Source organism: Diorhabda sublineata, chromosome 6 (assembly GCF_026230105.1).
Source record: "Diorhabda sublineata isolate icDioSubl1.1 chromosome 6, icDioSubl1.1, whole genome shotgun sequence".
NCBI classification, from domain to species: Eukaryota; Metazoa; Arthropoda; class Insecta; order Coleoptera; family Chrysomelidae; genus Diorhabda; species Diorhabda sublineata.
In genome coordinates this window covers 27384168-27399588 of record NC_079479.1, presented here as the reverse complement: position 1 = coordinate 27399588, position 15421 = coordinate 27384168, and the positions used below count along the sequence as shown (strand labels likewise).

Below are 15421 nucleotides of genomic sequence, written 5' to 3'. Positions count from 1 at the left end.
GAAAAGAGTATTTATAGAAAAAGACCTTAAGCGTTACATTGTTTAGTAAAAAAAGTCTGTCTCTCTCTGGCTTTTGATCTTCAGCAGATTCAGTCTGTTCCTAAAACTCTAAGACAATAGGCATTTTATACTAGGCAAATAAATTTCTGTATAACTGATTCGCAAACTAAAGATTCATATCTCTATTTTTGAAGTGAAGACCAGACGGGGAAAACGAAGCCTACAAATTGTTTTCTGGCGCCACTAAATCATCCTTCATCACTTAATTTTGAAAACAAAAAAATTTCATGCCTCTTTGCTGTACTTCTCAAAACAAAAATGATATTATATTGAGTGATTTAGATTTCTTAGAAACTTAAGAAATGCCTATTGAAGCGGTTTGGGTTTAATTGCCAGTAAGGGCCATAGCTTCTTTCCAGCAGACAGAGTTTGGAAGGTGTGAAAAGTCCCAAAAAACATTCCATGTTTCAAATAATAAGGAATATTTTGAATTATACGAAAAGATAGGACACCTCAAATATCTTGGAGGAGACTGGCAACTCTTCAAACTAAAAACTTATTTACATATATCGATTCTATGAGTCAGATCACAAAGTGAGAAAACTGAACAATAATAGGAAGAAACATGCTATAATTGAAGATCTGAAGAACTACAGATTTGAAAACGAACATTTTGTTTTATTAAGGCGAGCAGGTAACATTCATTTTGACAAAATTCAAAAATTCAACTAGACAGTGGACCGAAAGTCATGGTATTAGTAAGGAAATGAAAATCTGTGTACAAAAACTCGGAGCTGAGCTATTTGCTGATGACCGCCATAAATGGTATGAAAACATTATTGGCCTAGAGCCGATGTAGAAATTCCTAAGGAAGAATGTGGTTCTTCGACCTTGAAAGGTGTCATCTACACTCATAATAATATGTTTATTAATTTTTATTTTACTCTACAGTATTCTATATTCATTTGCGACCTAATCAAACTTTTGACTTAAAATAAGCTTTGTTCATTATTATTAACTGCAAAGAGTGATTTGTCGAATTTACTATCTCATATTTATTATGTACTTATTACACTCTACCATTTCAATAATGCATCTCATTGTAAAAAAGTGTATATGAACCATATAAGACTAATTTTAATTTAAAAAAAATGGGATATTTTTTATATATTCAATATCTTTGATTCCTGAAAAACGCATTCATGCGGACGAAGCAATATTTGTATGTTATTTCCTTAAATATATTTTCGATCAAAACATTTTCTTCCTGAGATTAACTCTTTTTATCATGTTAGCTATTTTAATTTATGTGTCAGTTAATCGAGCATATCAACTGAAAAAACCACAATTGTAGAATCTGAAGGATATCTACTCAAACTGGATGCAAGGTGCGAAAATAACAGAAGTTATGGCAATATTTCTTTCTTTCAAGAAACCCCTTCAATCTCTCCACATGCTGTGCTGGAGATTAAAAGAAATGAATAGCACATATTTTTCCTTTATAGTGGTTGCCAATAAATTCCTATTTACAGCCTTTCGGATGTTCTTTTATATTTTTGTTCATGTTTTCTAGAAAATACATTGTCGTTTTATGAATCCATTATCAAACCTCTGCTCGAAACTTTGTAGTTAATGTAGTACGTGTGAATATGAACACATTTCGATATTATGTGTTCGTAAAGACGACCAAGTTTTATTTGAAGGAGTTTTAAGTAGACAGGTACACTGTCAGAATTACTCGTTGAATTACTACTTTTCATTTGATCAGTGTAGATAGTTCCAATTATTTTTGCCTCTTCCAGAAATCCTTTAACGAGAGGAGCACTAGTCTAGACTAAAATTTTCCACAAAATCGTCGATTAGGTTATTGGGTCGGTTGAATTGTTCTCGAAAAATTGTCCTTCTAAATTAGGCATCCATAAGATCTGAGACAGTGTGGTTTATCAGGGCTCTTGGCTCCTGGAAGAAACAATGTTACATGATAGCTGCTCTTGGACGTTGATTATGATGAAAATTAGCTCATAAAGTTCCGTATAACGGTGGGCCAACACAAGAAATAATTAATTGAATTAGATTAAATTATAACTTTTGCTTGTAAAGTTTATTAAATTGAAAATTACAAATAACTCTGTAATTTCCCTCATCTGTTTGAGTATGTGTATTGCATTTTTTTGTTAGTTTATTGGCTGCATTTAGTGTGGTTGTTTCTCTCTCTCAGATCCTCTTTTTTAGTTTAGTTACTCGTAACTCCTTCCCACACTTCATTGGTTTCTGCTCTCCATAATGCTCTCCAGCAATTTAGCAATTTACATAATCTTTTCTCTTCCGTGTATCAATAATTTTTCATTTATATTATCGAGTCCTTATGCTTTCCAATTTGTCAGCTTTTTTAAACATAAAACTGCTAATTACGAATAATTACTCTATATCTGCTAGTTTTTCGCTGCTATTTATTTAAGATCGCTTTCGATCTTTTTCTTTTCTAAAGAGTTCTTATTAGTTACAAGCGATATCAATACTTCTATCTTTTTTAATTATTATGTATGTTTTCAATTATTACAGTTATACCAGATTTTCCGTTTTATCTATATGACCATTAGAAATTTTTTTGTGTGAGAATACTGTATATTTTTGTTATACGTGTTTTTTCTTCACAAACTGTTACGTTTCTTTTTTATAACTTGATATTCTATTGCATATTGAACATCACCATTTCAATATATCAATTTCGTCGTCATACTATTAAAAATTAATTTCCAATTCCTAGTATTTAACTCTAAAAGCTGCTGAAAATTATCATGCCATAACAAATTAACAGCATAAATAATTAAGTTGAAAACAAAAATGTTGACAACTCTCAAGATAATTCAAAATATTTGAAATCGTCTAGTAGCTCTATTTTAATCATGGAAACTTGTAATGCTAGCGCTGGGCTAATATCCAAAACTTTGAAACAGAAACTTTCGCAAGATACTCTTGCATCCTTTGTATCTGCGCAAATGTCCTCTTCCAAAAGTTTCCATTTCAGTTTTCATATTGCATAATCAAGTGATTCACTAATTTCCAAAAGTTCAACCCCTCTAACTACTTATTTCAAGAAATAAAGATTTGATGATCATTCATTCACCAACTTAATAATTTTGGAACTCTAGCTAAGGAAAACAACTATCATAAATCTTTTCGTTTCCAATCCATTTGATAAAAATATAGAACTCGCTAAGAAGTTATAGTTATTTAATAACGCTCATACGTGATTTTATGTGAATAAACTTTATTATGGATTGCCATAAATACAGGGTGCGGTAGGCAATACTGCATTTTTTATAATCTACTTGTGTATTTAGAAGTATAGAAAAAACGTTAAAAAACATTTTTCAGATGGCGTTGGGTTAGAATTAATGGATTTTTGAAGGCAATTTTTGAAATTATCTATCACGTCATGAAGCATGCGCTGAGGAATTTTCAGGACTTCCAATTGGATTCTTTTCTTGATTCCTTCAATCGTATACTTCACTTTTCAGAAATCCCCAAAAAAAATATGATTGAGGTCGGGGGAACGAGGTGGAGAAGAAATCACATCTCACATAAAACTGATTTATTAAGCAACGAGTCGTGTGCATGAGCTCTTCCAGACATATAAGAGCTTATGCACTCTTCGCACAACGATACACCGGCACACAATCTTAAATGTAATGCACTTTTCGACACGCCTCCTCACATTAGTTTTCGATTCAAGAAGTTTCGAAGTTCTTACATCCCTAAGCCATCAGCGAGCCTGTGCAGCGTTTCAAAGCTGGAATCAAATATACATATAGATCTAGCATCTGTTTTTCCTTTGACCTGCACACAAACACGTTCTTCTCAGACACTAAAACCTCAAACTTCTCAGCTTCTCTCAATCTCTTTTTCACTGTAGGAGTACTCAAAGGCAGATCCCTAGACTCATTGATCTGAATTGCTATATGTGGAGCAATCACTCGTGGATGACGCTAACTAATTAATTCAATACGTTTGTTTAGCGGTTGTGGTTTTTAGATGCCGCCCTAAAAGTTTTCTATCAGTAAATGTCCCGGTAGATGCATATTTTCTCTCGTTGTAGTCCACGATACGTTGAGATATTTTTAATTCGGCGGCAATAATACGATTACTTCTGTCTAGACTAAGAAGACTTGCAATTATTGTACCAGCTCCAACCCATAGTTCCTTGTTTTTACCCATTTTAAAACTTACAAGCCTTAATTTGGGAGAACGAAAACAATTCTTCTTTACTCCTCGTCTTGACAGACGACCTTATTTGGTTGTGTCTAAAGATACAATTTAACGTATATATAAAAAATATAACAAACTTCACAAAAAGTCTTGGTTCAAAAAGTTTAAATCACAGCATAGTTACATAATAATAAACAAATCAACTGGTATTTGCAAGTTGTAATTTGTCGCACTCACCGACAAAATAAGCATGTAAGTGAACCAATAACGGACACCATTATTTTTTTATTTTATTTTATTAGTCAAATAATTTTAATATCCATTTTACCTTAGTATGTATGCTGCTATTGTTGCTTGCAATAGGAGTAGTCCACCGACATCAAACTTTTGGTTTAAAGGGAATATTGAAATCATTTTATCAAAATTCCATATAATTTTTACTATCGTGTACAGAAGCATATAGTATATAATCAATTGATGGTTTTAACGTCATGTTTCACTCTCAAGTTCTCTTATTATCACTGTGGTATCCGCTTGATAAATTTTGCCTATACTAGCTGCACAAGACAGATTTGCTTTGCTATGCTCAAACCAATCTTTAGAAACTTTCAGATTTACAAAAGATGCAGATGGTATTGAAAGGTCCGTTCGGTTGAATTGTTTTGCTATAGAGTAATCCTTAACCTGAAAATAGCAGTTACTTCAATCTTTGTAGTTGGAAAATTATCAAGATTTTAGATACCAAATAATTATAAAGTGGCGACGTAATTGTTATTAGACAGTTGCAGAGATAGAAGACAAATTAGAATTAGAAAAAACAAATCACAGGTACTATTCTCATTAATCTACTAGACAAGTATGAATTAATCAATGGATGATTTGAAAACAAATTAACTCAGAAATCGGGAAAGTTGTCGAAGCTGTTAAAGAATATACAAATTGATGACAATCAATGAAGTAGAAGTCAGTTGGTTTTTATTTGGGTAGAGTGAATATTATAAATGTGAATAATTACCTCATTTCCATTGAGAATCCAAATAATTTGAGCAGGAGGATAAGATCCAGGAACAATACAAACTGCTTGTACTCTCTGTCCCACAGCAACCAAATCATTATCAATGAGAATTCTAGGTTCTCCGTTGGGTACTTAAACAAATTCGATCATATTGTGAAAAAATTAAACATGAAATCGCTTCATCTATATTTATTTTATTTTGATGTGGTTGGTATGTATGATTACTGTAATATATACGGAATTATTTTGGTTAGGAGGTCTTTGCTCAGTCTCTATATCCTGTCCATTATCATGCATCTTCGAAACGAGTCTGTTCATACAAAGGCGCTCTAAGCGACGACCAACAGTTTATTAATTTCAATTAAATTATATACTTCTATGTATGGAAAAATTACCCAAGGCTTAACTGATGAACAAAAAAACGTTTTTATTTAATCATAACAAAAGGATGAATAATAAAGTGATAATAACAGAATAGTAATAGATCCTTCCTGTCATATTAGTCCGTTTACTCAGAATCTGAAGAGCTCTTACTAGAAGTATCATTACAATTAATCATCACCAGTTTATATCAACTAATTCATCCATTAGATAATCTAGTTTTCACATTTTTCGTTCTACTTTAACTTTTACATGCCCTATGTAACTATTCCATTTTTCAATGGTAATAGACAAAACAGTAAAAGTGAAAATATCTTTAAAATCAGCAAATTTAAAATAGTACATGCAGCAGTTTTTCATGTCTGCCCAAATGAAATAATATTAGGTTGAGCCCGCACAGTGATAGGGGGAAAAATTTTATATCCTTTTAACAATGTATCATATCTGGCTTTATATTCATCCATTATCCTCAAAAGTTCTGCTTCTACAATATTTTCCTCGAATGGTATACTTTCCAATCGTAACCATTCTTGAATTAGGGCTTTTTTATGTCACTGAAGTAGGAATTTTTCCAGCTTTTCCAGAATGGTATGAGACGTTGTCTAAAACAATTAAAACACTGGAGAACGCGGTGAATACGAAAGCAGGCCTTTATTTTTTTTTATCCTGCTTATTACTACTTGCAATGAGTACCTATATTGGAATATACATAAATACTTTCCTTGGTAATATAAGCAAGATGTTTGTAAGATTTCACAACAATATGTTAGTCCATTTTCAAGTCATTTTTACGGCAATCAAAAAAAATTTGCCATAGAAACTAAGGCAACGGTTATACAGGTTTGTCTACAGATATGGGAGACATCGCATTCGAAAGAGTTGACTTCAGGCAAAACAGCCGACACTCGCTAACTTTTGGCGCATGGAAATAATATGTATATTAACGGAGATAACGGAGATAACTTTATAAAATCCTAGGTATTTAATAAACATTGTAACTGCGGGAATTGCTAAAAATATTAATAATGTTCTTAACTCACCCAATATACTTAAAAACCCAGAATCTTCTATCTCTATAAAATCTGGAGCGTCTGATTTTACTTCGCATTCGTATTTGCCAGTCGTTTTAAAATCAACATTCCTCAAAATCACTCTCGAGTATGAAATACTGTTAACCTGTAAGTGTATGTTTATAAATTTGTACCTTCTACTTGTCCTTATTACTGATATACAATCTTAGTACTACACATCGAGAATATCACTGGATTCGGACCATATTTTGATTCAAAAATTGATCGTATCCAATGAAAAACAGATCTATGTTCGTTGTTGTCTCAGTTGAATCTGTTGCTTAAGCATTTCTCTTGGCCGAAGCTGTCGGAAGGCGTATGTAAACGATTTCTTTGAAATATTCCTGCTATACACTCTGCGATAAGCAATGGAGCGGCTTTGTGAGATTTATTTAATTCATAAATTTCTTTAAATAAATAGAAATATGGCGTTCTCTATACCATGGGCAAATGAAGACAATGAAATTGCACAATGTAGTGAAAATAAAGACAAGTATGAATTTTATAATAAATATTTAGATATTGAAACAGCAAGTTACTCGTATTTTAAATATATTCGAATGTTTAATAAAGGAAAATATTGAGCAATCTGATAAAGCAATCATAATAAGAATTGGTGAGTTAACTAGACTAAATAAATTTTCCATTTATCGAGTAGTCACGAAAGGGGTTGCTGTAGATCATTCATGTACACAGAATGTTTGGAAATAAACCTGTCCAGAAAGAACATTTACATTCTTTTCTTTAGAAACGTGGCCTTAAAGGTCGAAAACGTTATTGAGTATACTTCCAAACTAGCATGAGAGTGCAAATGATATCTCAAAGACTAGCTAACTGGTATCTTTGCCAGAATGTCCTGCGCATTTGAATAAAAGTTTCGAAATTCTAGCACCTTGAGAAGTGATTCAAAAACTTGCAAAATAGTAACTTCCACAAGTTCCATAATAGAAATATTCATGTTTTAATTTCAAAGAGTCACAATATTCTGCTTTTTTTGAATCGAACAATAAATCTATATAAATAGATATTGCTTTGAACTGCCAATGAATGGAATCTTACAAACTACATACCAAACCATTAATATCTCTTATATAATGAAATCTAGAAGGTACTTGTGATTGGTGCTCTATCCACTATCATTTACGCTGTAGAACAAGTGAATATCTAGATATATTCATAATAGTGACACACCTCTTAGTATAATTTACTTTGTAACTCTGGGAATCAACTCAATATAAGTTCTACAATACTAACGTTTATATTAACTCCTGGCACTGGAAATATTTCTGTTTGTGGTCTTCGCCAAGGTGTAAATCTGAAGAATTCTTTGTTGTCTTTATACCATTTCACAGTATACAATTTCAAGTTATCAATATTATAATTACACGAAAGAACTGCATTTCCTCCTGCTTGTGCAAAATGTGGTACGTTGGCATGAATGTATGTTATCTTATTCTTCTTCTTTTCCACAGATGCTGAAATGTTGACAAATTACAATCTTAATCAAGTGAATCAATCAATCAAGTGAATATTACTAATTGATGAATTCACTTGAAATAAAATAGAAATTATATTCTAATGAATGAGGAGATCTCAACATTTCTATCACTGACTCTTCCTTCCTTACTCATCTTTAAATCCGTTTGCCTAATTCGCAAGCACGTTTCTCCAATTTGAGAAAGATCGTTGCACTTAGGAACGTAGATCATGACCTTCACCCAGCTACCACAGGTTTAGAATTAGTTGAAGGCTCAAAATTTTACAATGCAAAAAAATGCACAATCACTTGCCAAGTGAAATCAAATCGATATAATCTTTTCATAACAATTTGAGGGCATATGTATAAAAATTGCCTTCTACTCTGTAAACGAATTCTATTCTAATAATAATATTTAAATCCGGGTATGCTGAATACTGGTTTAGCTTTTACTATAGACTTATATACTAATTATTACCTATTACCTGTAATTTTGTTACACATTGTGGTTTTCTTTTTACTATATTTTTGTTATTCATTGTAGTTTTCTTCTGTATATTGAAATTTTATTTTATTCGTTTCATCTTTATTTAGTTATTTTTATGTTTGGTTTTTAGTCTCTACAAGCTTTTGTCTACAAATTATAACACTTTTTTCACAAAAAAGCATTTCTCTCTCTTCTCTCTCTCACTATTTCTCAATTTCTGTTAGATTTATGGGATTTTCACGTGTTATGAAAATATTATGAAAATCAACTAATTGCTTAGTGAACAAGAGTTTTGACATTGAAATTTCATTAACAATAGCACACAAAAAAAAATGAGTCATATAACGAATTGTGAAAATAGGCTATCGCCTATTTAAAAATAGTCGCCGTGGGGTGAACAAATGCTTTTGCCGTTTGTCAAGTTATTTTATGGATTATATTCTCATTATTCTCAGTTCAATTGCGAAAAGACTTCTTGAAGAGCTGCTAATTAGATTAAGGCGAAAAATCCCCCTGAATTGATCTAACAAAACTATTAAATTGTAGAGCTGTGTAAGAAGTTTTTGGTTATGCTAAAGACATGCCTCTTCTCTTTCTTAATTGTCTGAATAATGCACGCTACTAATACCTCCTAGTACTTAAGGCAAAGATCCTCAAACGAAATTTGTCCATTTGGTTATTACTGGGAAAAAGCAGCCTATTTTAAAAAAGGGTAGTGGTATGATTTCTGCCCAGATTTGTCATTTTCACATACTGACGCTAGCAATGATAACTAAAATTATTATCTTCATTCCGTTAATGAAATTCTACAAAGATCTCGTGAATATTCATGAATATATTGATATTTACTTACTGTTACTATTAGTATTAACATACAGATTTCCACTTTTTTGACATGTATAGAACCGTGGAAGATCGGTTATAACCTCACATGAATAATTTCCAGAAGCAAATTGGGACACGTTTTTCAACACCACTCTTGCCGCGGAGCTTTCGTTTATCTATAACAACCAAAATTATATATACTACTTAAAAGAATCCTCAACAGTCATGTTGAACGGTATATTCCATCGACAAGTTGTGGTATGACAGGAAGTTATTCTAGTTGTTTGAATTTGCGATCCACCTACAGCAAAAATAATCCTAGTTTGAGGCGAAATATTAGAATAATATGGAATCTTGTGGAATGTTCTCAAATACTTATCCTTTTGGATTATTTATAGGGATCAAATTTAAGCCCTTATTGCCCTTAGAACGGAGCCATTATTACCATATTATATAAGGGTCATACCGGAGCTTATTCTAGAGTTTATTATTTTAGAGCCAGTCCTATGAGTTGCCTTACGCCACCATTGCCGTGTTTTCCATAGTCCTACTAGAACTGGTAAGCGTGAGCTAGTCTGTATTTAAGAATGTCCCCAAATCCAAAATTTTGTACCAATGCGGTAACTTGGGTTGAAGACTGAGAGTCCAGACTTTTGTACTACTTTCTGAGTGTCGGGGAAGGCACCACGGATGATGCTCACTACATAGAATTTCATTGCCTTCCACTTGTAATAATTTTGACAAATGGAAGATAATGTGTAACAGTTGTCACAATTTCAAATATATTTGATCAATAAATGAATAAATATAGTTTAAAACGTGAAAAAATATGCTTTTAAAGCATATCAAATCAATAAGTTTAGGCTTTTTAACTTTATTTATTTTTCACTTTTTAGTTTCATATGCTATGGAAGCGTGTTTCTTGGTTTTTTTCAAACTATATTTATTTAATTAATTAATAACCTTCGTATTACTTCGCCACTCTTATACGTACAACTCTTCGAAACTTGTATCCAGCCTAAACGGTGTAGTTCGTATAGTTGTCGAAGTGTTTGATTTCCAACACGGAGATCTGAGGTTCGCATCCTCTGTCGAACTAAATTCTTATTAAATAAGCTGCTTGCTCTTTGTCCAAAGGAGAGTAACATACAAACAAAACCACATACAGGTGAAGCTAATATAAGCGTGTAAAAATTTAATAAATACATACGTCTACGTCAATCCCGGATAGAGGAAATATCACTTTATCAGGTTTGTGCACAGGTGAGTATCTATAGAATTCGGACCTATCTTTGTACCATTTAACAATGTAGAGGGGATTGTCACCAATGTCATATTCACAGACAAGAGTTACATCATCACCAACATTAACCACAGCGGGCATGGTCACATTCTCAATTTTGCAATTCGTGCTCTGGTCATCTAGGATAAGAAATATATTAGTGTAATAAAACCCACATAGGGTTTGAATTTGGCTATGATATTAAATTGTATATAACGAGCAGTTATAACCTTAACTAATTTTTTTTGGACTTTTAGGTCGAAATAAAATTATATACAATTTACATGTGCTTCGATTAAGTTGAAATTTCTAGAGCGGATGGTAATATTTATAATAGATACTCTATTCTCTACTATCATCGAGCAAACACTTCAAATTACTCCGTTTGAAGGTTTGGACCCTCAGGCTCTTTAGAGATTTATTGCTCCTCCATCGCGCCTTAGACAGTGTAATTGCGAGTGTTGGTTTCAACATAGTAGTATATACAGTATGTGTTTCGAATTTCTAGATGTTTCAGTAAAGCTTATACTCCTTTTTGTTCTCATTATTATTTTCGTCTCTATTGGGCGTCTAAAATGTACTTATTATCCAGTTACCCATTTTCTCGATATTTTCTTGTCTTGTGCCAGTATCATCATCCGATTAATTGTATGATGCCATTGTTTTCCTATATCTGCTATTTAAGATTCTCTTATTTATTTTTTCTTTGATTGGTTCTGGTTATAAACTATTTCCTATAACTTTATTTCTTATTCTATCCCACTCAGATTTTATTTTTGTAGGTACTTCATCTTGATCACGTTTACTTTACCATTTATTTTCTTTTTAGTTCACCAACGACACATATAGTTTTACTTTTATAGATACTTCTTTCTTATTGAACACTTCTTTATCCAATGCATATGTTACCGAAAATGTGTAATCCGTCATTGTATAAAATTCCTAGAAAATGTATGTAGTTCCTAAAATCGCACGGAAATGTGTAAAATAAATTATATCAAACACATTTCCTAGGAAGTCTATACATTGTCTAAATAGCAATCGGAAATGTAAATATTTGAGATATCAATGGCCATGCGGGGATAAAGGGGCGAGGGGAGGGTATTGTTTTGTTTGATCAGGCAATCTCGCTAGTTCTTCTTGATGCAGAGGATGTACCGGGTACGGAGATGGCACTAAGGTCAGTTGCTAACCTACAATCCACTGGAAGCGGCCAGGAATTTAAAAAATGTCTTTGCAAGAAAAACTGTACTACAGCAAGATGTCTGTGCTATAAAAATAAATTATTGCTTACCTACAAGTTCCATATTGGCAAGTTCCTGTAAAAATGAATAGCCGTATGGACTGACTCGTTTACATTTAACATAATATAATAGTATAAAGATTTACTTTAATATTGTGACATTTATAATTAATTAAAGGACTGATTACTTACCAAACTAAAGTTTAACTTTATAAGAATAATATAAGTCGATTTTGTGATGAATACTTTTTAAAAGTTCCTAGATACTTGATTTTCGAAGCTTTAATTAGTAAGACAATTTGAAGATTATTATATTTTATGACCTGACTGTTACCTGAACGTTTTCTAGATAAAAAACCCCAAGGATATCTCAGTAACGTTGTTAGTGTATTTGAAACTGGTTAGCTCAAGTAGAACAAACAAAATTTTCGGATTACTTAACCTCTGATTAGTACTATGTAGCTTACATTGTACTGATATGAAAAATGAAGAAGTGATTTTGAATCAAATTTACTAGAGTTTATTAAAAGTTCTAAAAATTCTAAAAGCAATCGTTTATATTTATTAGTACAGAAATGTTTTGTTCCAACAAACTTACTCTTAACATGTAGATCTTTGTATCCTGAACAGAAATCAAAAGTGGGAGCGTCCATTGAAACTTCGCATGAATATTTTCCTGACGTTCGACTTTCAACATTTTTGAGTACTACTTTTGAATTAGTACTATTGTTTACCTGAAATCAACTGTGAATCAGTATTTTTACAATTAATTATTGCCAATCAAAATATAGGGAGTTACGATCTAGAAAATCACAAACGACAGAAAATTATTAAAACGCGTGTACAACTAAAACATAAAGAAACAATTTTATAAACATGATATCAGCATTGTTTTTAATATAAATTGAAATTATGCAAAATAACTAGGGATGTATTAGACGAATTCGATTCATTCATTTCATAAATTGAAGTTATTTGATTCATTCGATAAACTGAGTTAGTATATTCAATATTTTAAATTTAAATTTTAAATTTTAAATTTTAAATTTTAAATTTAATTATATTATATTAAATTATATTTTGGGATATAATACATAAAGTTCTTTAAAGACAAATTTTCGGTAATAAAATATATAATTAGGGTTACGCAAATGAAGCAAACCCTTTCGAATCTCTTTCTTAGCTGGTAGTAAACATTTCATATTTTCTATGTCTATCCTTCTAATCGGATCATTATTCGAGGAGTATTTTTGGTTTTATCAAATATTATAGATATTTTTTGCGTGTTGTTTTATAGCAAAAATACTATAAAATATTCATTTCTACATATTCAAAATTACAAATGGCTGTGAGATATAATTTTGAACAAAATATATTTTCTGACATTCTCTGTGAGTGCCAGTCAGACAGTTCAGATGAACTTAGCACACTTTAAATCTGAGAATTTGATGTCATGTGGGTTTGAAGTTCCATATCTATCCAATTGGCCTCCCACTGTATATATTTATCTGAGAAGTTGACAGCTAATTCCAGTAGTTTATTGACTTTCTCATCATAATTTGAACACCATATGTGTTTTCTTTCATCTCAATAAATTTGTAATTGAAATTTTGTTGAATGATTTTGAACAGATGAACTGAATGCTTATTGGATTGAACTCAGAATTTGTCTTGTGACAGAAATGATTTTTTTCTTGAAAACATTTCCACATTAGATTGATAGAAGTAAGATTGCGCGATATTGATGTCTTTTTATATAGAATTGATGTTGGTATTTCTTCTTCCATTATTATTTTGTGAATGTGCCATTTCATTGTGAAAGTTCATTTAAATTTGGGATATGTATGTAATAAATGAAAAATTTCATCGTAGTTAGACCACATACGGGTATCTAATACTTATACAACAACTAATTCAATAAAACAAAAGCTTACATCAACAGTGACTCCTGGCAATGGAAAAATCATTTTATGTGGAATGTTGCCTGGGGTGTATCTATAAAACTCCAAAGGTCCTTTGAACCATTTCAAATTATAAAGTGGTTCATCGCCAATGTCATAATTACAAACAAGAAGCACGTTATCTCCATTACGAATTTCAGTTGGTATTTCCACACTACTGACTTTGCAGGATACACTTTGGTGAACTACAATGAAAATGTATTTTAGATCTCAATGAACCTACAAAGGTTTCTTATTGGAGACGTGGCAATGAAACACTAAAGTGGACTAACTTTAATATATCTTCCGAGCTTTCGAATACTTATGTATTCATCGTCTGGGAAATAATTAATTAAGATTTTCGGTTTTTTGGTGTTTCATTGCCACGTTCCCAATAAGAAACTCTTATAACTTAGAAACGACCCTCGTTTCTGAGTTATAAGCCTGTCCTTCAAGCGAAATCTGACTTATTATTAAATATATTTTCTAAATTATACATTCGAACATTATGATTTTTAGTTTCGAAGTTCGAAGTGGGCACCTAGCACTTCCGGAGTCTATGTAGGATATTTCTTTGAACTTGGAACAGCATTTTGAAATTTTGCCTATCTATTATTCCAAGGAACGTGCTGGCCATGCAAATGGACTTCCCTGACCCATCCACCAATTAGGAAAAATGTTATTTTTATATTTTAACTATTAATCTCTTTCAAGTTTGTCCTTATGGTAGTAATATGATCTTCGATAGTATGTAATACAAATGTTTATTTATCTATTCATTAGTTCCCCAAGAAATATTTGATTCTTTTTTAATACCTGTGAATATGTTCAATGAATAATTATAATTTATGATAATATATATAATATATATATAAAAGACACATAGTTCATTATAGTAGACTGCAAATCAAGAACAGTTATTGAAGAGAAAATATTTTACATAATTCATTCAAGTAATTCATATGTTTCAATGGTATATTTACGTGTTTTTATGATTGCGAAATAAATCTTCAGTGAAAGAATATCATTCCTCAGAATTATAATTCGCTAAAAATAAAATGCTCTTTTCGAATTCTGATTATATATTTAGATGATTGAAGTTGCGAATATTCAGTTTTAACATTTTGTTAATCCAGCATACTTACTTCCGATTATCACAAAAATCAACACAAAATGATATTTAAACATTATAGATCTTATTTCTACAAGATATTGCTTTAACTAACGTTATTTTATGTATCAGTCGGTTTATAAGAATATTTCATTATTTGATTTTGATAAAAGGTCAATACTTTGAACTTTTATAATTATTTTATGATACATAGACAGGATCTGTTCAAGCCCAATTAATATATATATATATATATATATATATATATATATATATATATATATAGGAAAACAAACGTTGAAAGATTTCTTGAATAAGTCCAACTGAAATCCAATAAAATCCTAGAGCACACTGAAATTATTGTGTTTCTATAAAAACTTCA

At 31.3% G+C, this 15421-nt stretch overlaps 1 protein-coding gene across 1 annotated transcript; it reads right to left on the bottom strand.

The window, feature by feature from the left end:
* Nucleotides 1-4622: 4622 nt before the first annotated feature.
* LOC130445768 (uncharacterized) lies at nucleotides 4623-15194 on the bottom strand. The gene is made up of 9 exons (XM_056781620.1): nucleotides 15074-15194; nucleotides 13923-14134; nucleotides 12588-12723; nucleotides 10675-10886; nucleotides 9493-9640; nucleotides 7930-8150; nucleotides 6646-6781; nucleotides 5225-5355; nucleotides 4623-4893 (listed from the first exon to the last, which is right to left on the bottom strand). The coding sequence occupies exons 1-9, from the start codon at nucleotides 15114-15116 to the stop codon at nucleotides 4699-4701; spliced, it is 1434 nt and encodes a 477-aa protein (XP_056637598.1). The 5' UTR covers nucleotides 15117-15194; the 3' UTR covers nucleotides 4623-4698.
* Nucleotides 15195-15421: the final 227 nt, after the last annotated feature.

Bases quoted from the DNA above. Each gene is read 5' to 3' on its own strand.
- LOC130445768 (XM_056781620.1), bottom strand. From the start codon at position 15,116: ATGTTTAAATATCATTTTGTGTTGATTTTTGTGATAATCGGAA. The intron at 10,887-12,587 runs GTAAGTTTGTTG...TTCTTATCCTAG, and splicing joins CAAAGATCTACATGTTAAGA to ATGACCAGAGCACGAATTGC. The intron at 5,356-6,645 runs GTGAGTTAAGAA...AATTTGTTTAAG, and splicing joins TGGGTTTTTAAGTATATTGG to TACCCAACGGAGAACCTAGA.